Below are 22,268 nucleotides of genomic sequence, written 5' to 3' on the forward strand. Positions count from 1 at the left end.
CATACGAAGACACCTCCTAATACTCGCTTAAGCATACAGTATAGAAGTATTTTTGTCACAGCACACTTTCTGCCTTACAGTCCTCTTCCAGACAAATTTAAAGTGGTAGAGCCGCTTAGCGATTTGTTTTGTACGGCTGCGGATGTCAATTTTTTTTATTATTTCGTATAGCACCAGCATATTATGTAGCGCTGTACAATGGGGATAAAATGAACGAACATAAAAGGTGTCTTCACAAGAATCTTGCCCTTTTACCATATTACAAATACATTAATTTGAGGGGTTTAATGAAGCATGAAGCCTTTGTAAAACACCTGGGATAGGCCTACAGGGTCACTACGGACTCCTTTGTACTAAAAACCGTCTTAAGAGTCTCTGCAATGCTACAGGTACTAGCATTTCTATATATAGCACCGACAGACTGTGCGGGGAGGTACAGAAATGACATTTCAATGGAAAGTATTATGGGGCCTATTCACTTAATAGAGAGTTGACTGGAGAGAGTGTAAGAGACTTGTGGTTTTAACTCTCTTGCTTCACTATTCATTGCAGAATTCGATTCAGGAAAAGCTAAATTGTGTAATGTATAATCTAATGAGTGAGGACACATTAGAAATCTCACTTATTTACCTATACATTATACAGGGTCAGACAAGCTCACTGTTTCATCCTTTATAATGTACTGCGTTTTAGAGAACAGACCCCAAAGTCTCCACAGAAAGTGCTGAAGGAAACGAGACGTGTTAAGAAGCTTGCTTGGATTACATAAATTCCTCCATAATTCATCCACATAAAAAATTACTGTAATCGAACCCTCAGGGCCCCTGGATTAGCGATGGTGCCGTTTCTGTGTACTGTGTGGGTTACGCTAGATGCTGCCTTTTCATTCCTGGCTACAACTCCCATCATTCCCAGCTGCCGCCTCTAGATAATAGGGAATGATAATCTGCCGGTCCTGCCATGCATCGCTCGGTGGGACTGGGACATGACAATGTATTGCAGGCAGTAGGAAGGGGCTGTTCTTCCGGTGCTGGGAGGAGACGGAAGGTGCTGCTCATGCACTGAAGCACTGACTGCACGCACCGGGCACGGCCGCTTGCACAAGCCTCCGTATCTCCTGCCCTCTGCCCTTGCATCCTGTTCCCGGTCATGGATCCGCGGCGCCCCCGACTGGCCTGCCTCGTGCTCGTGCTGCTGGTGGCGGGGACGTTCGGTGCTCAGGCCACCAGGAACCGGGGCCACGAGAAACAGAACAACTCCTTCCGCAAGGCGGCCACCGGCTTCTACCAGACCATGAGCAGCGTCTTCGGAGAGGAGAACGTGAGAGCTGCGCAGAAGGTACATTCTTATCAATGAATGCCATAGCTTTACCCCGGGCCCGTGTTCGCTGGAGGGCCCCGATCTCACCTGCTGGACATATGTTACATATATGTAATGTGCAGATCTACAGCAGAATGGCCGGGATCTATGTCCTGCTGCATGCATATTTACATTAACATACGTAGCCTATATGCCCCTCACCATGTCATCTCCATATTGCACGGGAGACATAAAGTGGTCATCCCTGCCCTATGGGGGGCAGCTTTTCTGCATGCGAGGTCTAAACCGTTTAATTTGCTAAAACTCTAGTGTTTGACTCATTGATGCAATTAGAGAAGTGTCAGCTTCCTGTTGCATTGTAAAGTCAGTCTGTTTCCCAAGGCTTATTATATTCATTTTGCTCACCTTATAGGGTTAATTCAATGCCCATGTATTGTTTACAATGGAGTCTTTAATTGAAGCTGATACCTCTTATAACGCCAACCTAGAAAATATGTAAAGTTACATGAGCCTTCGGGAACTCAGAGGTCTCTCCCCCATTAGAAAGACCATTCCATCTGATAAAGAAACCTCTGAGGTCTCGGAAGCGTTTGTAATTTGGGCTAATATGGAAATATCCATTTTTCGTAAGGCAATACTACTGCTTGTTTCTACTAATTGGATCCGCTATACAACTTATAACGTAACTACGTGTGTTTTCTTGTGTCTATGCCCTGTCTTCTGTCTGTCTCTAGCAGTCTCTGTACCTATAGTACTATTGATGAATTGCTGGTGATGGGCCTGTGTAGCTCCCAAGCCACGTTGCATGGTGTAATATATCTGACACATTAATCCAAAGGGCATATTGTTTGGGAATCTCAAATACAATTTTAGCTACTTTGTAAACATTTAACTGTCCATGCCTGTAACCTTATCTTAAAGAGCCACTCCACCTACATATGCACTACTAGTGTGTCCTTTCAATTTCCCCTCCCCCAGCTATACTGCAGGGGGGGTGTCAGGATGTGCACAGTAGCCATAGCCGCTGATTGGCTGCTTCATGCCTCACATCCAGTCACTCGCCAACTCCCGCCGCCTTTACCGGAATCCGTCCTTTCCCTACCCAAGAAACAACCAAAATACCAATCCGCTCCCTTGCGGTTTCCCGTCTGGATTACTGCAACTCCATGCTAACTGGTCCATCCTGAACACTGCTCACGGACTAACTTTCATTTCCAACCGTTCTCCATCTGCTGCCCCACTTTGCCAGTCGCTGCATTGGCTCCCTAAATACTCCAGAAATAAATTCAAACTCCTAACCCTGACCTACAGAGCCATTAACAACTCTGCACCCCCTTACATCTCTCACTCTACATCTCTCTTACATCTCTCAAATGCAAATACACTCCCAACCATCCTCTACGTTCCTCCAATGACTTACATCTCTCTTCTAGCGTTATCACCTCATCTGACTCCTGTATTCATGATTCCACATGTGCTGCTTTTCTGGAATTCCCTGCCCCATTCCATCAGACTTTCTCCTTAATCTAATTTCAAAAGTTCATCAAAAACCCACCTATTCCTAGCAACCTTCCCTCCTAACCACCTCAACCAGCATGACACAAATCCTTCTGCCGTGTCCACATGCAAGATCGACATAGCTCTGCATATCGTTCTCGCTACCAGCAACTCATCCTCACTCAAGCACCAAATAGATTGTAAGCTCTCAAGAGTAGTAGATGTTATTTTTTTCCAATTGGGGTAGAAAAAGACTTTTCTTTTCATTGAGAGCACCTATCGAAATTTAGCTTGCCGCCTTCTTGCAGGCAGTTTTTTTAGTCTAATAAATGAAGCTATTATGTAATGAAATGAATAATTAAGGCAAACTGCCAAAATATCATACTGTTCTAAAATACTCTTGTGTTCTAGTGTTGCCTAAAAAGCCTTGAATAATTTTACTTTGCAACGACTTGGAGCCGTGAGAATGACCTTTAGAAGAAACTGCTTAGTGCATGTATTAATGTGCATTGAATCTTCTATTCCCTTCCTGTAACTGCATTGAGTCCAGCGTCCTGCAAAATAATAATCATTTCTTGTAATAATAAGTTCATATAATTACACAGATCCATGGAAAACTGGATAATTTAGGATTGAGAAACAGGCATGTAAAGATGGGGTTGTTGGTCTTTGTTTGTGTTTCTGGTTGGGCGCTTGGGTTTAATGTTTAGCGTGTGAACGGTCACTGGGAGGCTTGGCAAGGACCCCTCCTAAACATGGCGTTTCTTCCAGGAGCCAATGGTAATGCCGTGGCCCAACCTCACATGTTACACGCCAAATTTAATCCAATGTGTTCTATCTATTCTCTTGTATCGAATGCCCTATAACAGGGGTGTCCAACCTGCGTCCCTCCAGTTGCTGCAGGACTACATCTCCCATACTCCTCAGCCAGCTCCTTAGCTGAAAGAGCCTCATGGGAGATGTAGTCCTGCAGCAGCTGGAGGGCCGCAGGTTGGACAGCCCTGCTCTAAAACCTCAGCTTTTTTTAATCTATTGAAGTTGTGAAAGCCTTTTTCCACATGTATGTGTACTGCTTGTTTGTAAAACTTTTCGCCTTGTTGATTTTGCTACCTTTATTTTTTTGTATGCATCTCTTCTAAAACTTGCATGTCACAGCGAGTCGACTTTTTTTTATTTTGCACTGCTGGTTCTTGAAACCGCCGGGTTGAGAGGATTAACCAACTCAAGGGAACCCAATTGTTCAAGGGTTGAGAGGATTAACCAACAAACAACTTCTATCTCACTAAGATATTCGTATAAACCAGCCGTTTGCTGCATTTCTTGAAATTAGAAATAGACAAATGAATGTATGATTATACATTATTCTCGTAATTAACCAAAAACATATTGAAACTATTCCAAAACCGGTTTTCCTTGTGACGTTTGGCATAGAACAGTCATCTACAGTTCTGTGTATCCCTGACACTAAATAAAATCATATAACTGCAACATTCCTTCTTGCCTTTTTACCTTAACAGTTTTTCTCACGCCTGACGGAAAGGTTTGTCTATGGAGTAGACGTTTTGGTGGACACTCTCTGGAGGCTATGGACGGACCTCCTTGATGTTCTTGGAATTGATGGTAAGTGGTTGGTGGTATTAAAACAAAATCCAGTCCGTGTATTTAAGGTGTAGTATTAACAATCTATTTTTTTTTTTTTATTTGTCTCGAATTTTAAATGTGCATCATGTTAACCGCTCTGTTTTTACATAAAAAGAGGCAATTTTTTTTATTGCACATAATGCTGACTTTCACTATCCAAAAACCAGGTCTCAATGGCCTTTCAGCTGTTACTAAGTGATAAGACACCCCGTATCCTATGTGATACCCTGTCATCTTTTTCGCTGGAGTTGTTGCTTCTCCATTACATCTCTCACATTATTATTATTTATTGTTTTATATAGCGCCATCCAATTCCGTAGCACTGATCTATTGTATGGTGTGACTTTAGCATTCCCCTGGTACATCAAAAGAAAAGCTTAAAAACGTAACACACGTTCAGGGTAACTGATGAAGAGAAAGATATGGACTGTGGGTGGTCTGCTTCTTGGTTGTCCTGAGTTTAGGCAGTTAGCCAACTGGGTCAATGGTTTAATCTTGTCTTCAACCACAAATTTCCTTGAAATAAAAATGCTTTCGACTCTGGAGCACATTTGAGTAAATGATTCTGAAGTCTGCAGAAAATGGCTTTGCGTTTTTCTCTGTCGTTTACAGACTTTTCTGTTTTTTATTTGCAGCATCCAACCTGACGCATTACTTTAGTCCGGCAGCCGTCGCCAGTAACCCAACACGGGCTCTTATGTTGGTGGTTGCTATCCTTCTCTCTTACTGGTTCGCTTCCATTTTCCTGGGATTCTTCTTCTACATCTTGCATGTCTTGTTTAGACGCATCTTCTGGTTGGTCCGAGTGTCGCTTTTTGCACTTTCATGCATTTACATATTACAGAAATACGAAGGGGAGCCCGAGCACGCAATGCTACCGCTTTGTTTCGTGGTGGCTGTATATTTTATGACCGGGCCTGTAGGCGTTTACTGGAGGAGGAACAGCAGCAACAACTTGGAAGAAAAGATCGATCATCTAGACAACCAAATTAGGCTGTTAAATATCCGTCTTACAAGGGTCATGGAGAGCCTGGATAGAGCCAATGACCAGTAATACCTGTATGTTTGTTCATGTGCACCAGCCTAATTTTACATGGAAAACACTGTTTTGTTGGTACAAAAAAATAATGATCTGTAATTTTAACTAGATTTTTTTTATGTACATCATTAACACTTCATGTAATGGCCCCAGAAAATTCATATTCTCACCACCAGCACATGTAAACAGTGTTTAAGATGCATATTTCCATACTGTGTGCTCTCTACATGTGCAGGACAGCAACTTACATGTACCGGCTAACATTAAAGCATTTTTGACTAGTTCATTTTTTTAAAATTCTTTTTTTAAATGTAAAGTTTATTTTTCATATTTTTTTTTTTGGTTCCCATATAAAATGAATTGTATATCATAGATGCAAATCCAAAGCAGTTGCTACCAAATATATGGCATGAATCTCTCAATTGTTTGAGCTCCATCGGGCAGAGTAGCAGTTGGGTGATCTTTCTACGCAAAGCGTTCTGGGAGATTGAATGGGCGTTACATTCATAAAAGTTAATGTTTATCCATTTTATATGTGTCTGTCAAAGCAACTCACTGCCTAATATCTCTAATCTTTTGGAAATGTACATAGAAGTATAATTTCTTAAAGTGTTTTCTGTATTCAGCTGTGTTTTATTAGGTGGTTGTTTATAGGAAGAAGACTTGGATTACAATCTTATTGTCACATTTTCTGTAGTTGATTTTCGTGCTTGTGGGTTTTTTTTTTTTTTTTTTTTTTTACAGTGCTGTGGTTAGAGTACATATATTGACTATATAAATAAGTAAATATAATCTATAGTAGATTGTATGTGCTTGTAAAAGCAGCGTTTAATATCGTGCCACATTTTGTAGGGTTATTTAGTATTTATAGATTTCACTTTTTCACTCGTTTTTAGAATACAGTTGTATATTAAAATGTGATTTCCAGATGTTGCTTAGTATTAGCTGCTGAAATGTTACCAAATGTGTTGCTGCTTAAGGCTTTCTCAGGATTTTAAAAGCAGCAATAAATTAGCTATTTTGTTTGCATTTTTTTATTGTGGATGGTATACAGCCAGCTAAACCTATAAAAATATTGACCAGTGAGTCCCCATGTCTGTCAGGTGTAACTCGGTTGCGCCACTTCAGCTCTGGTTAGACAGCCATACTTGCCCCCTCATCAGTCTTTGCTCTGTGACGGTAATGGAGATCAGGGTTTGACTAGTCCATTGAGCCATGGATCCGAAAATGTTTGTGCTGGCATCTAACATTTTGGAGTGCTAAATGTCTGGCTTTGAAATTGATATTTGTCTTACGTGGTCGGATTAAATACCCCAAAAGCAGTATGGAGGCACAAGTTAGTTCACAGTCTACCAGGTGAAACTTTAAACTGTGGAATAAAAATGTCCGCCTTCTCGGCCAGGACCTTCCTTGTGTTTGAAATTTAAGAAATGCACTGAATGACTAAGGGGCCTCAGGGAAATTAATCAAATTGTTTATATATATATATATATATATATATATAATATAGGAAAACGTATAATCCTGATTTACTTGCAGTAGGTAAGTGTGTGTGTGTAGGTTTAATTAATATATATATATATATCTCTCTTTTTAGGTTTGCCAGTGCTTGAAGTTAGGATTGCTGTGCAATTTTACTTGTCCGCATGCACATAGCAGCGTTTCTTTATAGGTGCGCTATTTGAAAAAAAATTTTCGCCGTGATATTTAAAATCTGTTCCATTTCCCTGCGTAGGCTGCTGGTAGCTTTAACAATCTCCACTACTGATTTACAACTATACATTACTGCTGCCATTCTGACGCACGTTATCAATTGTTCTAGTGATTATTGCAGCGGGTAAAGAGACAGCGTTTGTGTAACCAAGGAAACCTTAAACGAGCCGGATCTGGATGCTTGTTAGTGACATTTGTGGGTTTTGCTTGAAATGTTGCATTTGCTGATTTGTGTTCAAGTGTTCTTGGGATATTTTGTGCAACCAGTTCTTGGCAGGTAACTGGTTAATCCTGCATATCTTGGTTACCGCTTGAGGTTTTAGATGGGTTTCCATTGAAATTAAAAGTACCTTCTGCTGTCTAAATGCTGTTATAGTAAACTCTGTTATTTCAGTACTAAAATTGTAGTGCAAATGTACATCCGATCTTAATAATAGACCCATTATAACTCTTTGCTACCTAAAATAAAACACAACAGTATTAAGGCCCCATTAAGACATACGCAGGTACACAAATCCAGCTGTATGCTGGTACAATTCTGGAGTGTCCCTGAAACTCTGGGACAACTGGCAGCTGTATATTGATGTTCAGTTCACTAAGGGTCCATGGCAAAAAGACAGTTTGTTGCAATGAATCTTGCAGCTCCGTAGTGTGTATGTGTGTGTGTATATATATATATTATGACACATACTTGTCTATTACGTAATAGGTATGCTGCAAAAAAAAGAAAAAATTTGAGCATTGGGAATATATGGGAAAACCACATGAGTTAATTGTATGTGGAATAATTATTGTATCACAGTATCTCGGAGTGTAGTTCTGTGTAATGAATACTAGACCAAATGTAGGTGTGATGGTGCCAATTCCTCCCTCTAGTGCTGGGAAAAAGAATTTGAGGTGGATGTCTATTGTTAAAAATTGTTCCTGCTTTCAACCTGAAAAAATATTTAGATGCCGATTGGTACTGTATATTTAGAGACATAGATATCTAAACATATATTCAAGCTTCATGTATGGTTGCTGCTGTGTGCTTTAGTAGTACACGTTGTTTAATGCTGTATATTATTGGGGTATAATTTCCCTTTAATTGTTCATTGCTGCATATTGTGTGTAATGCCTTCTTTGTGCTGTTCTTTGCCTGTTTATTTTACCTACTTTCGTCTCCTTAGTGTTTGCTGCTGGGTGATGACGTTTCGTGGTAGGTTGTTTATACTAAATAGCACATAAGTATCTACAAATGAAACTAACAAATGTATATCAAACAAAATCACTTGCTGTGTGTGTATATGGACTGTAACAACATTATACATCAGTGTGATGGGATATAAACCGTATTTATGTGGTTTGATTATTTCTTATGTTTTTCTATCCATATACAAAGGCTATTTTATTTTATTTTACTCCGTGTAGTAACAAATGACGTTACTTACTACAAAAGCAGTTGTGTTAAATAGGTGTTATAGAACCAGATTTAACATTGGTTTCCCTTGTCATCTGTTCTTGCCAGCTTCCTAACAGCCATTAACGCCTGTATATAAAGGGTCAAAGAAGAATAGCATATTAGAATACCAGTTCTTTTTTGTTTCACATAACTTTTATTTTCACAATTTTGGAAACCGGTATTAAATGGGGGGGTTGACAACCGCAGTGTTCCATACTTGCCCTCATCCTATGACCATGGATTTTAACTTCTCTTTAGTAATCCCTTAATGTCTATGGTTGGTATGTTGTATCTCACGTTAAGACATGATGGGACAAAGCTGAAATGTATCTTTTTCTCTCCCATGACCTTTATCTGGTATAAAACATAATTTACGTCTACTGAGCTTTTCTTCAGTGTATTCAACTTTTGTGTTATTAATTGTTAAATGGACACGCCAGCTCCTTTTTTCATGTTAAATGCATATTTTAATGGCCTCAGTAGCATCTTACTGCATGCAGATTGGTGCAGGTGTTCTTTAGTTGTTGGAGGTCTAATTTAAGCCCTCCCCCAGCTGCCTGTACTGAAAGTATGGTGCATACCGCTGAATGCTTTTTGCACATGCTCGGTAGAGCTCCAGTTGTAATCAATGGGATTAGTAGCAGTCAATCATATGTACCCTATGTGAATACTGATGTTTTGCTAGCATACATGTGACTAGCTGCGGCTTTATTGTTTTTAATGGCAGTGCTACTTATCATGCACAAGAAGTTTACATACTACAGATTACTGGTTTCAGAAGTCGGCCAAGGGAAGAAGTCTTATTTTCTAACTCCAGTAAAGAACGCGTGCGTCAATTTGCATGCAGTTAACTGCATTGGCATCCTTTCAGAATAGAATAGTGTGTTCCTTTTAACACTCGTATTCAAACTTAATAGTAGTTGTGTGTATTATTTCTTGTCGCTAGTCTGTGGCTCTCCAGTCAGCCACCATACAGCCGGGGAGAAAAAATGATTTTTGTTGCACTGCTGGATGGCCACAGGCTACCAAGCTCTAATTTAAAATTTGTTTAACTGGTTTGTGAGAGTTAACTTTGTGACTTAAGTATACGTCTACGTGCAAGTGTGTAATTGCAAAAACAAATCTGGGTTATTTAACAAAGTATTTCCACTTTCCTGCATGCATATGGTTCCACGTGCTTTATACATTGAGCTCTTCTAGCCTTATATTCTATATTACCACAAGCGATTTATTATAAATTTATATGGTTTCAGTAATCTTGTTTGATGAAAAATAGTAGGCTAGGGTTGTCCTGTTTTGTTTTTTTTTAAATGGAATATATTCATAATTTAATATGACCAATTCAATTTATTTTGTTTTTCTTATGTAGTAGGGTATTTTCAAATCAAAAATGGTATTAATAAATTTTGTCAAACCTTGACTGAAAAGCCTTGTCTTTTTTTTTTTTTCTTTTTCTCTCCAACTTTTTGTATGATCCATTGTGATAGTAAGTTATTAATATCATGTTAATTTTTAACAATTTCCTTCCAAGAGGGGTGAAGCCGCTAGTTTGAACCTACTTTTCATGGTGTCTGAACATCATTTTCATCGCGGGATTAACCAAAATCGTCTTTTTGTGTGAATGGATAATCTTGGTATGGCGTCAAAGGTTGAGGGTAGGATTCATATGACAAGAAAAAACACTGCGATGAGTAGGCGTGGATTTAAAAAAAAAATATCCGGCATGTACAAAGTGTGAAAACTTGAGGAACTGGAATATCTTTATGAAGGGGTTGATGAGTGGATAAAAGGCAATTCAATAATTAAATTGGGATCAGGTTTGATGGCATTGTGGCATTCTGTCCCCTCAAAATGTTTCTGCCTTTCAACCATTTGAATGAGTGGGGGTTGCATATACTGATCATTTCTGGTCAGATTTGGAAAGGTAGTGTTAGAACACCCAATGGAACGCTTGTGTCATCAAAGTCCATTCAGAGCCAGATAACTAGTTCCACTGCTTTACCTTTCAAATGCACGCTGTTGAATGGAACTTAAAAACCACATCCCTTCTCAAAATGAAGCGTTGTGTTGACATTGACAGGCCTGGATTTATTGTTTCTGTAAGGCTAGGTTTCCACTTGGTTTTTTTATGCTAAAAACGCCCATAAAAACGCCAATAGCGCCACATGGCGTTTTTTTTGTGAAAAAACGCAGCAGCCAGATGTTAGCTGTTCTTCAATAGGAAATCGCAGAATGCCATATCCACTTGGCGTTTTTTTGTTTGGCGTTTTTTCAGTCCTCTTTGGCGTTTTTCTGCTTTTTTGGGCTCTGTGGCAGTTTTTCAAAATCGCAGCATGTTGACACTCTGGCGTTTTTTGCAAGGAAATCTTGGCGTTTTTCTCCAATAGAAGTCTATGGGAGAGAAAAAACGCCATGAAAAAGCCATGTGGGTTTATTGCCTTGGCGTTTTTTCCACAGTTACAATGCAGAGGATGGACCCGGTATCTGTGTGTCCTACGAGAAATAGGCTGAAAACAAACAGTTTCACACAAAACAAAGTCCTGGACTGGTTCATATTGAATTTTACACCATTTGGAACAAACATGCCATTACAAACAAACATACCCGACGCATCAACTGGATCCTGCGTGCCAAAAGCAACAGCAAACAATTTGCACCATCATTTGGGGCCAATCTTCCTAGAGGAGCAGACATTCGGAATAAAGCATGCTTTACAAACCACAGAAAAGAGACAAAGGGGTCTACCAAGTAAATGACATCGGGGGCAGATACTTGCCATTTATCCTAATCCCTTTTAGCTGGGTGAAACTGCTAACTTGTAAAGGCTGGAAAAACTGCCTAAGGTCAAAAAAAGCAATTTCCACAGAAAGGCTAAAACGCCAGAAAAAACTCCAGAAAAAAACGCCAAAACGCAGGAAAATGCAGTGGCAGTTTTCTTGGCGTTTTTCATGAAGAAAAAAAACGCAGGACAAAAACCCAAGTGGAAACCTAGCCTAAAGGTGTTTTATGCATTCCCTTGGTTTATTACAGATGTTTTCAGAAGCACCAGATGGAACTTATTGTGTGAGCAAGTACTTAATGATCAACTGACTTTGGGGTCTAGATATTGTTACCTGCCTTCAAGTCTATTACTCTATTAATATTTAATTTTATTCTGGGGAAACTAAAAATTAGTTTTTCACTGATGGCAAAATCTTCCGCTTTGCAGTATCTGTCATTCTAATACTAGTGCAGGTTGCATAAGACCAAATTAGGTGTTTTCTAAGTGATCTTTTGAGTGAGTGTGCCAAGATGTCAATAAAATTACATTTCACACCTATTAGATGTGGAGTCAGATCACCAGTAACTACTGTGTATTTCAAGTATACATTGAAATGTAAATATTCTCCTACATCTAAAATAATGCAGTGGAATTTTTCCTAGACATCTACTCCTGCGATAGGGATGCAATTTCAGTGCATTTAGTTGATTACCCTAGGATGATGCAGATACAGTACATGCAAATTCCACTTATGATAAATTCAATTTGTTGGTTCATCTGAGTGTAACCCCATTGCAAGTTGAGTTACTCTCTTCCCATGCATATTGCTGCAGCCCCTAGGTTCGTAGTTACTTATGTCATAAACTGCATAACTGCCATTCATTCGGAATTTGACTAGCCATACATTGTAAAGTTTAATAACGCTTTATTTTTTTTAATTTCCATTCAGAGTGTTCCTCAAATATTTATTTATATATATGTGTGTGTGTGTGTGTGTGTGTGTGTATATATATATATATATATAATATATATATATATATATATATATATATATAGAATCTTAGGAATATGCTTCGAATTAAAACCCTTTGCTTTCCAAGTAAGGGCGGTTATCACACGCACAGCAACGCTGCCAATGAACTTCCTCCTGTTGCGACACCTCTTTACTTGCGGAACACAAACTGACTAGGCGCACCCCTCTGACCGGTTACGTTGATTGGCTCGGATGTAGTCAATGCTTCGACGCCATTGGCTCGTTTTGCTGACGGCTTCCCATGCAAAGACTGAGCACTCGGCTGATGTGGAGCCAGTTGCGTCATAGCCAATCACGTACTGGGAGAAGGTGGTGTGTGTTTCTCGATGTGGTTATCCCTCCGCCGCCTGTGCCATCCCAATATCAAGTCCCCAACTCTTCTTTGCTTTAGTGGGTGTGAGCAACACGCTTTACCTTACGCTCTTTGAACGAATACTACATCGGGGAGGCGGGCACCTATATAAAAGTATGCGGGAAGCAGTCACTGGGGATTAGCTTACTGTTAAGTTATATTAAATTTAAGTGCTGCAAAAGTGTAGGTTTTTTTTACATGTAATATTGTTTCTATGTTGTTGAGGTTTGGTTGCAATGGGTACAGAATCAATAAAATAAATATATAAAAGCCACATTTTGTCTCCTCATTCTATGTTTTGCTACCAAAATATATTTTCTAAAAATACTATTTACTAAAGACGCTGTGAACTTATTGTATTTATTAATGTGTCATTGGCTTCCAGCACAACCTTAATTTTGCTGCATATACGTTAATTGCTATCATAAAATGACAGATCTGCAGGAGATGGCTGGCACCTTCTCACCCTGGTGGCAGACAAAGCCTGATATTCAAGCTTACACACTACTGCTTATGCATACACATTCATGCTATTACGCATTCACATCCATGTTCACACATATATACATACTTACACATTCATGCTCACACACATACATACTTACACATACACATCCAACCTGGCCCTGCAAAGACTGCAACTGATGATTTGTATGTGTGGAACAACACCTTTAATGGATAGTTAGCTATAATATAATCCCTCTCATTATACAGTACTGAAGAAAATGGTGCACTATATAAAACAATAACAATAATTACTTTTTGCATGACCATACCTGCAGGTATTCTCAATAGCCAATTAACATGTGAACTTGGCACTTCGGCAGGTTTTGCTAGATGTAGAGTTTTGGGCATTAATACAAGACGCTTAAGTTGGCGTGAGTGATTGCTAACTAATGTTTGACAGAGCTACAGACAGACTGGGATAAAATTGGCCCAGGCATTTCTAATATTGTGCCAGCACAACACAGGCATTTTGCTATTGCATAATTACAGTACATATGTACCGTACATATATTCCTCCAAGCGAGAAACATATTTAGGGACTATAGACGGAAAAATACTTTTTACAATGTAGATCTCTGTTAGAAATTGTGACATTCCTGGTTTATATTTGATCTGAACATTAGACCAAAATTAAATATTGAGTCAGCACCTTGATGGCCAAATGTCTAGTAAATAAAATGGACTATTGCCATCCTTGTCTGAAGGACAAAGGTGACCCTTGCAGACAAACATCAAGAGTTGGCGAACCTTTCCAGTTTAAAGCGATAACCGCTGGTCCCTGGCAATGTCTCAGCATCCCAGTATTTGTCCCTTAGTTAGGGTCAAATGTAAGGCATAATTGTATAGGAAAGGCTTAATCTCTATCATTGTAAATTTGTTATAGGACTTTTCTTCTGGAGTTCTTTTGTGTTTTTCATTTTTTGAACATGGTGGTGTTAGCAAAATGTGCTTTGAGTTGCTTTATTACTGGGCCACTAGGTCGGACTTGCCCACAGGGCTAATGAATACTTACTAGCCATCCTCTGTTTTCCCGTAACCGAAATACTGCATGGCATCTTACCTGGTAGCTGCCCTTCTTTTCAAAAAGGGCTGGTCCAAGTTGGACCAGTTCAGTTCCCTAGACAGGAACGCATTAACGTCACGTAAGGTGATGTTACGCGTCCCCGTGATAAACCAGGGGTTGCTTGCACAGTGTAAACGAGTAGCTAGTAAGAAGGCTCTGGGCCAAGCAAGGAGGGAGTATGAGAGTGAAAGTGTTAGTATGTGTGTTAGAGGGGAGTGTGTAGGGGTGTATGTGTTTGTAAATATGTATACCACTCTATGTTAGTTGCTTGGGGGGCACAAGTGGCTGATGGCGCCACTTGGTTTTACGTGCCCCCCCCAGTAGCAGGTGCCAGCCCTCCTGTGTGGCTGTGGATAAGGATCTTAGGTAAGTGCACACAGCGTACACACGTATGTTACGTATTATTTCTAGGGCTCCAGTGTGGATTCATTAGCACAATTACAACAGGAGAGAATGAGTATTAACAATAACATTGAAAATATACAAAATTGAGAATAACGTTAACCCACGCTAACACATACTGATACAGCAGAGCTTACAATCTATTAGGAGGTTGAGGAGAAATGCGCAGGCACTGTGAGGGGAGGTTTGCATGAGGGGAGGTTTGCATGATCCCGGTTCATTTCACCTTTGCAACCGATTTTAATAATGAAACCTATAGTGCCCTTTCTGTGGCATTTACTCCCAAGCTTGTGAGAAAAGCTTGGGTGCCAGTGCAGGTAATGGAATGCAGGGAACATACACGGGTAACATTAACCATTTTGTCTATGGGTGAGGTTTTCCATGATGCCCTGGAGGTGGCATTATCCTGGAACAAACACAACCCAGCATGCCGCTAATGACTTTATTACTTCATTCATTCATATGACATAATTAAAGTAAAGCCACGTAACCCCGAGGATGGTGAAACGCTACATACGTAACGCGGCGTTTAACTCCGTGACCGGGGAGGGCACTACGTACTATTTTTCCATTCCCACAGCCGCGGAGGGATATGGCAAAACGGGCTGTATGTATGTATGTAAATAAGAGCGTGTTCGCTGCGGGCGCTGGGTAGGTGTGGAGACTGTCAGGCTTGCACGTTCATCATGTCTAAGAAAGCGGGGCAGGTAATTGAGGAGATCATGGAGTCTACAGTGATGTGGTACCCCGACTCCAAGAAAATCACCCAGATGGACCAATTCCGAGCCAGGATCAACAGTAATTACGGGCTCAATTTAGGTGAGTGACAGCTGAGAGTATAAGCCATAACGGCAAATAATAATAAGCATGGAAGTCTATATATACTGGCTAGTTTGTAAAGGGTTAATGCTGTGACATATGCCGGGACTAGGTGACACTTCTCCAGTGAGCATGTGACAATTAATTGATATAAAATCCAGCATGCCAGAGGAGTTGGAACAAATCCATTGATGTACATTGATAAAAGAATAGGCTGTGATGTATTAGACAGGCTGTGTAATGAATATCCTAATGACCTGCGAGAACACACTACAATAAAAATCAAGGTAGAAGGTTTAATATTACTGAAAACAAAGTATGTATTATATAAGTAGTAACACATTTTGACACCCTTTGCGCCATTAATATTAGCCCCCACATCATTACAGCCGTAGAAGTACCCATTGAATATTCTTGAGAATGCTCTATGTAGTTTGTAAAGGGCGACATTGTAATGTAAGAGGTTGGCTCATCCCTCCATTGATGTATTCTGTACATTGACTTGTGGAATATTTAGATTTGGTATGACTCATTTCACTACCTGTAGATACAACTGGGATGCTTCAGCCTAACCAGTAAGGGGTTAACACTAGACAGCTACGAGGACTAGAGAAACCTGCTAGGATCCCCACTTTCTGTCAAGATCTACAGACCTTTACAGCTAAAAGGGCCAAGCTGCTTTTGCAGAGGTTCACCTTATATAATGGGTGACCTGGACCAAGTTCTAGACTTTGTGACTTCAGATGAGAATATCATTATCAAACCAAAGATGAGCCATCACAGGTATGAAATAAACCCTGAAATTGGAGGTGCCAACGTTAGTTGTCACCCTTTACCCAGCCTCGCAAAGACTGCCCAACCCCATCAGCAACAATTAGCAACTTAACAAGGTAAACGCTTCTTACGATACATGTGTTCAAGGGGTGCGACAAAACAAGAATTAGGTAGAGAGCCCTTCACGCAAACTTACACCGTAAGGAAAAAATCAAAAAATAAATCACATACCTTTCTTACCCATCCATGGGCCAAGAATTCTAGCCACTGATCAATGGGAGTGCTTTTCATACAAATGCATTAATACACTCCTGCCTGCAATGATCACATAGCCAGAGCTGGAGCTCACTGGCAGAATGTACAGCAGGGGAAGAGGCAAATGCATATGGGGGGGGGGGTCTGCAGAATCCCCCCTTGTCTTTGCCGTTTTTACTATGCATACATTTAAAGGGACCTAGCTATCTTATGCAGTAAAGTGAGTATGATGGCTAAATATCCCTCTTAGATGGGTACATCTGTCATATACATGTCAGGGTGCCCGTGAGACCCCCTGTGACCATTTCATGAGCATGTATATGTAAATGATGTGAGATGGAGTGTGTGTTGCTATAGTGTGTAAGTGTTTGTGTGTTAGCATGGATGTGTATTGTACATTGTACAGCGCTACGGAATTTGACGGCGCTATATAAAACAATAAATGATAATAATGTGTATGTGTTGTGTTTGTGTGTGAGTATGAATGTGTATATGTACGTGGTCTAAGAGGGAGTATGTGTGTTAGAATGAGTGTGTGCATGTGTGTTTACATATGTGTGCCAGAGTGTGTTTTGCAATGGGCAAAGAAGGCACAGAAAAGCTGATTGGGGCTAATGATGGCACAGGAAGAGTGTTTGGTTGCTAGGATGGCACTGATAAGCTGCTTGGGGGCAAAGGTAGCAATCACAAGCTGCTTGGCGGCAAGGGTTGCACTGTGGAACATGTTGCTTGGTGAAGTCGGTGGGGCCCTGTAGTTTATTTAGGGTATTGAACTGTATAATCACATTTTGTGGTTATGTTATGTTTTTCGGGACAGTCCTGCCTCTGTGTGATATTATATCATATGACATATATAGATGATACAAGAAGAGTATATATATAATAGTGTTTTCCCTGTTGGTTTAAAATGGTCCTAGAACCCCACTGGGCAAATAATGTCATTTTTTTTTCTAGGCCACATTATCCACCTTTAATGAGATAATGTTACTACTAATAGCATCGCGGTCTCTGCTGTTTCATTAAAAATCACTTGAGACTGTCAAGCAGTTATGCCTGTCTTAATGTAATATTTTAATGACAAACCAGGGTTTATATATATATATATATATATATATATATATATATACTGGACTATAAGTATTTTAACAAATTTACCTGTTTGTTATAAAGGATGTAGTGTCACTTGACCAAAAAGTATCATTAAAAAGCACATTAAGTTGGATATTTCCTGCATATCTTGTGTAAACAGACATTACCGAGTAACTCTAGTAATTTTAGTTTCTGTAACAGCGGAGTTGCTCTCCGCTAACAGCGAGGCCATTGTGGGACGTGGAAGGAGCAGGATGTTTCGGGGTAGAAGTCAGTATGACTGAGGGCACGCCTGTTTGGCTTTCTTCCTGGCAGCAGCCCTGAGATTCTGCTCACCCGTTTATTGCCACCTCCCAGTAGGTTTGGGGCTTTCACTTTGTAGCCAGAATGCCTTAACCCTTTGTGTGCTGATCACACGTAGATAGGTGTGTAAAGCAGATGTTGATTGTGATCTGGTTTACAGTCTTCTCATTTACGCATTAACAGATATTGTTTAAGGAAAATAAGATGATTTCAGGACATGGAATTGTACAGATTAGCCAGTTTTCCTGCATATGTTAGGTATAACATTCCCATGGAACAGTAGGCGAAAATCAAAAGGTGTCCTTCTCCTCCTAGAAGCTCTTGATTGCTTTGGAAACGTCGTACTTTTGTGAAGTCACAGCAGGATCGGACAGGGAAATTCCATTTTAAAAAACATAAAAAAAAGCGCCAGAAATACTTCTGTCCTTAACTGTAAAAGTATACGTAAAACACTTTCTGTCAGTCTTTCTGTCATCTTTTCTGTGTGGCCATTTAGTTCTTCGTGTCTATGTAATTGACATTTGTATCACTTTGTATCTTTCAGCCAATTACAGTGAATTGTATCAGTGGTCTGTGGATTTCTACCCGGAATTTTGGGCAGAATTTTGGGACTTCAGTGGCATTGTATATTCTCGCCGGTATGATGAGGTATGTTATTTTTTATCTAGAACGACAGTTCCAAAACATTACTGGGGAGCAGTTGTAACAAAGTAATCCCTTTACTGCATCGTTCTAATGCCATAATACAGTTTCTGTTGGCTCTGATACAAGCCAGAGGTTGTGTGTTAGGTGGGTTGTGTAGGAGGGCAGTTCAGGTGTTGAGGGTATGACATCATAGCGTCATGTAACATTAAACTGTAACCCTAAAACTGGAGCAATAAGGCATCCAAACAGCACATGGCCTGAAAACTCTCTTCTGCTTGTTACACCTGCAACTTATGTCATATTCTGTTATCACTATTACATAAAGAATTTGATGATAGATAAGTTCATGAACAGTTCATCTCATGTAGTCTGTCAAACCTTATTCAGCCATTTTTCCTGTGTTATGTTCAGAATAGTGTTATACCTTTTACTATGCGTGTTTAAATTCCCTCGCTGTATTAGCCTTTACTACTTCTGCTGATATGCTGTTCCAGTTATCTACCACCCTCTCAGTGAAGTAAAACTTCCTTACATCTAAGCTTCTGACCCTGTAGTTTTAGATTATGACTTCTTGTCCAAAGATGTTTAGTTTTCCGTGGACCTCTTTTATGAGTGTAAATGTCTCCATCATGTCCCTTCTGTCTTCTCGCCCAAGCTTTACGTGTTGATACCTTTGAGTCTTTGCTGATAGTTCCTGATTTCTCTGAGATTGGATATCCAACAGTGTACACAGTACATTAGGTGACGTCTGACCACGTCTGACTACATTTTCCACGTCTTTGTTTCTTTGACCAGCCTGCCTTCTTCTCAGAAATGATTAGTCCCAAATCCATTTCATTTGTTGCTGACATCCTGTTACTCCTAATACTCTATTTTTATGCCCCAAGTGCATTATGTTGCTTTAACCAAAATGTAACTGCCACTTCCACACTGTTGTCCTTCCAATGGGCATACATATTTAGCCATTTTGCTTGTTCCATCAGGAACTTCTACCCTGTTGCAGAGCTCTGTATTGTTGGTAAAAGGGCGCTCCTTATCTTCAAGTCCTTTTGCAATATTGGTATTAAAAATCATGGATACAGATCCCTAAGATCTGTATTAAAGGGACAGTTTAATGTCTCTGACACCCTCACTATAGAGTGCGAGTACTTTTATATTTTTTCTGCTTTCAGGAGAATTAATATTAAATACACAGAATTTGCAGGCGTGCCGCAAAATATTTTTTCCTACATGATCTGAAATTTCTTGCTGCTGAAGCTGTCAGCTTATTGACGCATAAGCTGTCAATTAGTGGCAGGAAAGTACTTCCAATAAAATCAATGGGAAAACTTTACACATGCCTCTGGTGTAAACCCCTGCATGCAGCGTTCGGCAGAGGTAGCGAGGCATCTGACTGGAGGTGAGTACATCGCATGCAGGGAGATGCATTTGGCCATGGATCTTATGTAGGGCATTTAGCTGGGGGTGGGGAATAGGGCAATTGCATTTGGTGGGACTCTGCTGGAGTGAGTGCATATGATGGCTGGAGTGTCCCTTTAATTTTAACTTGCCCTTTCAGCGATTGCTACATTCAACCAATTGAATATCTAGATCAAAAAACTGAAGTTTATTTATGAGCCTTCTAAGAAATAGGGTCCGTTGGTCCAGATTCACTAAACCTTTGCATTGATGGTTTTATTCTAATTGATACATTGAGATTTTATTTTATTTTTTAAAGCACTGAAATTTATGATCAATTATTGTAACATGACAATGGCTTTGTTTTGGTAAAAAACAGACTAAAATAAGTTGCTAACTAAAATGTTTAACCCCTGCGCTCTGGAAACTCCCGGTATAGGAGAGTTGCCCTGATAATGATGATGATGATGCAGTTACATTGCCGTTGGCCTCCACTTATGCATCATTACACTTGTTAGCACTATGGAAGGCTCATTGGTCAATCTGTCAATCTATGATGAATAATCTGAAAGCGCTTTGCTATGGCATTGCCTCTCATCAGCAGGGCCTGAGCATAATGTTAAAATTGAAAAAAAAATGGATGGAGCAACATTTAGGGAAATATTGCAAGAGGACATGTTTTGATCTACAAAAAACCTGAAACTTGGGAAGGAATTCAACTTTCAGCAGAAAGAACGATCACAAGAGCAAGGCCAAAGCAACATTGGAGTGGCTTAAGAATAAAAACATGAATGTTGAGACGTTAGAAGAACGGTTCCGAATGTGGCAGCTACAGTTTAATGTTAATAAACGTAAAATAATACACTCGGGACATAATCTGACTAACTATAACATATGGGGCACTGTTCTATCGGTGACAGCCGGGGAGAGGGACTTAGGAGTAATTATTTGTGAGGAATTAATGGTAACAAAGCATTAAGGAAAGCAACCAGGGTACTGGGTTGTATAGCTATAAGGTTTAGTGGCAGTGAGAGGGAGGTGGTTATGCCATTTACCTAGAATATTGTACATAGTTCTGGAGCGCCCATCTTCATGTGGATATGGATATTCTGAGAGAGTTCAAAGGAGGGCTTACTAAAATGTGAATGTTTTGCAGGCTAAGAACGAAGCCAGTGTCATCCTATGATAAATGATTTTGATTTTCTGTGTTTTAAAACAAAGTAGCATACAGAACAAAATGTCAATGCGCCATTTGTAATTCGGTGATATGACAGAATTGGTTTACAAAGTATTATGTATATGTGCTATATGTACAAAAGTATTGGGACACCCGACAGGGACCTTTATGACAAGGCATTATAAATACATAGACATTAATATGTAGATGGTCCCATTTTGCAGCTATAACAACTTTCACTCGATCTCCGCTCACAATCTCCATTCCAGTTCATCCCAAAGGTGGAATAGAAAAGGGCCTTCCACAAATTTGAAAGCATAGCGTTGTCCAAAATGTCTTGGTATGCTAAGTATTAAGCTATTAATCAAGCAGTACACACTCATCACCATACAAGGGAACTACCCGGAGCCTTCCCTTGCGGGGCGCGGCCAGGACTGCACACTGATGTCGGTGAGCGGTCCCGTGGATGGTGTGCGGTCCCATTGACCGTGGGCAGTTCCGCTGACGGCGTTTCTACTGTTGCCGATGGGTGGTCCCGCTGACGTCGGGGGAGTTCTTGCTGACGGCAGCGGGAAACACCCTCATTTAAAGTAAAAATGAGCAGGGAGCGGGGTGTGTCAAGACCCCGCTCCTGCGACCCAGGGGATTCAGGTCTTGACCCGGAGAACCCGAGGAGCAGCGCTCACCTGGCAATCTCCGGGTCAAACCTGGAGAGTTCCCAGGTATGCTCACCACCCTTAAATTATTTATTAATATATTAACATATATGCTCACGTGCCCATTATAGGCTACACAGCCCCATACCTATGAAACTGCGATGCACTGTGTCTTCTGACACCTTTCTGTCAGAACCAGCATTAACTTTTTCAGCAATTTGAGCTACAGTAGCTCGTCTGTTCGATTTGACCGCACGGACCAGCCTGCACCCCCCACATGCATTAATGAGCCTTGGCTGCCCACTCACCGCTTTTCCTTCCTTGGACCACTTTTGATACCACTGTCTGACCACTGCAGACCGGGACCGGAGATGCTGTGACCC

General features: G+C 40.3%; 2 protein-coding genes across 3 annotated transcripts in view; both read left to right on the top strand.

Annotated features, from left to right (window-relative positions):
- The first annotated feature begins 1,149 nt into the window (after window positions 1-1,149).
- BRI3BP (BRI3 binding protein) lies at window positions 1,150-5,512 on the top strand. The gene is made up of 3 exons (XM_089491105.1): window positions 1,150-1,338; window positions 4,335-4,437; window positions 5,094-5,512. Exons 1-3 carry the CDS (start codon window positions 1,150-1,152, stop codon window positions 5,510-5,512), a joined length of 711 nt encoding a protein of 236 aa, XP_089347231.1.
- A 9,943-nt stretch (window positions 5,513-15,455) lies between these two features.
- The window catches only part of AACS (acetoacetyl-CoA synthetase), a 32,867-nt gene continuing 26,054 nt past the window's right edge, over window positions 15,456-22,268 (top strand). For both annotated transcript variants that reach the window (XM_089491072.1, XM_089491073.1), the window contains exons 1-2: window positions 15,456-15,588; window positions 18,554-18,657. In XM_089491072.1, coding sequence (XP_089347198.1) covers window positions 15,456-15,588; window positions 18,554-18,657 — 237 coding nt within the window. The remainder of the gene's footprint in view (window positions 15,589-18,553; window positions 18,658-22,268) is intronic.

This window comes from Sceloporus occidentalis, unplaced genomic scaffold (assembly GCF_023333645.1).
Source record: "Sceloporus occidentalis isolate IW3139 unplaced genomic scaffold, rSceOcc1.0.p SCAF_48, whole genome shotgun sequence".
Classification (NCBI taxonomy): Eukaryota; Metazoa; Chordata; class Lepidosauria; order Squamata; family Phrynosomatidae; genus Sceloporus; species Sceloporus occidentalis.

Bases quoted from the DNA above. Each gene is read 5' to 3' on its own strand.
- BRI3BP (XM_089491105.1), top strand. From the start codon at position 1,150: ATGGATCCGCGGCGCCCCCGACTGGCCTGCCTCGTGCTCGTGCTGCTG. The intron at 1,339-4,334 runs GTACATTCTTAT...TTACCTTAACAG, and splicing joins ACGTGAGAGCTGCGCAGAAG to TTTTTCTCACGCCTGACGGA. The intron at 4,438-5,093 runs GTAAGTGGTTGG...TTTTATTTGCAG, and splicing joins TGATGTTCTTGGAATTGATG to CATCCAACCTGACGCATTAC.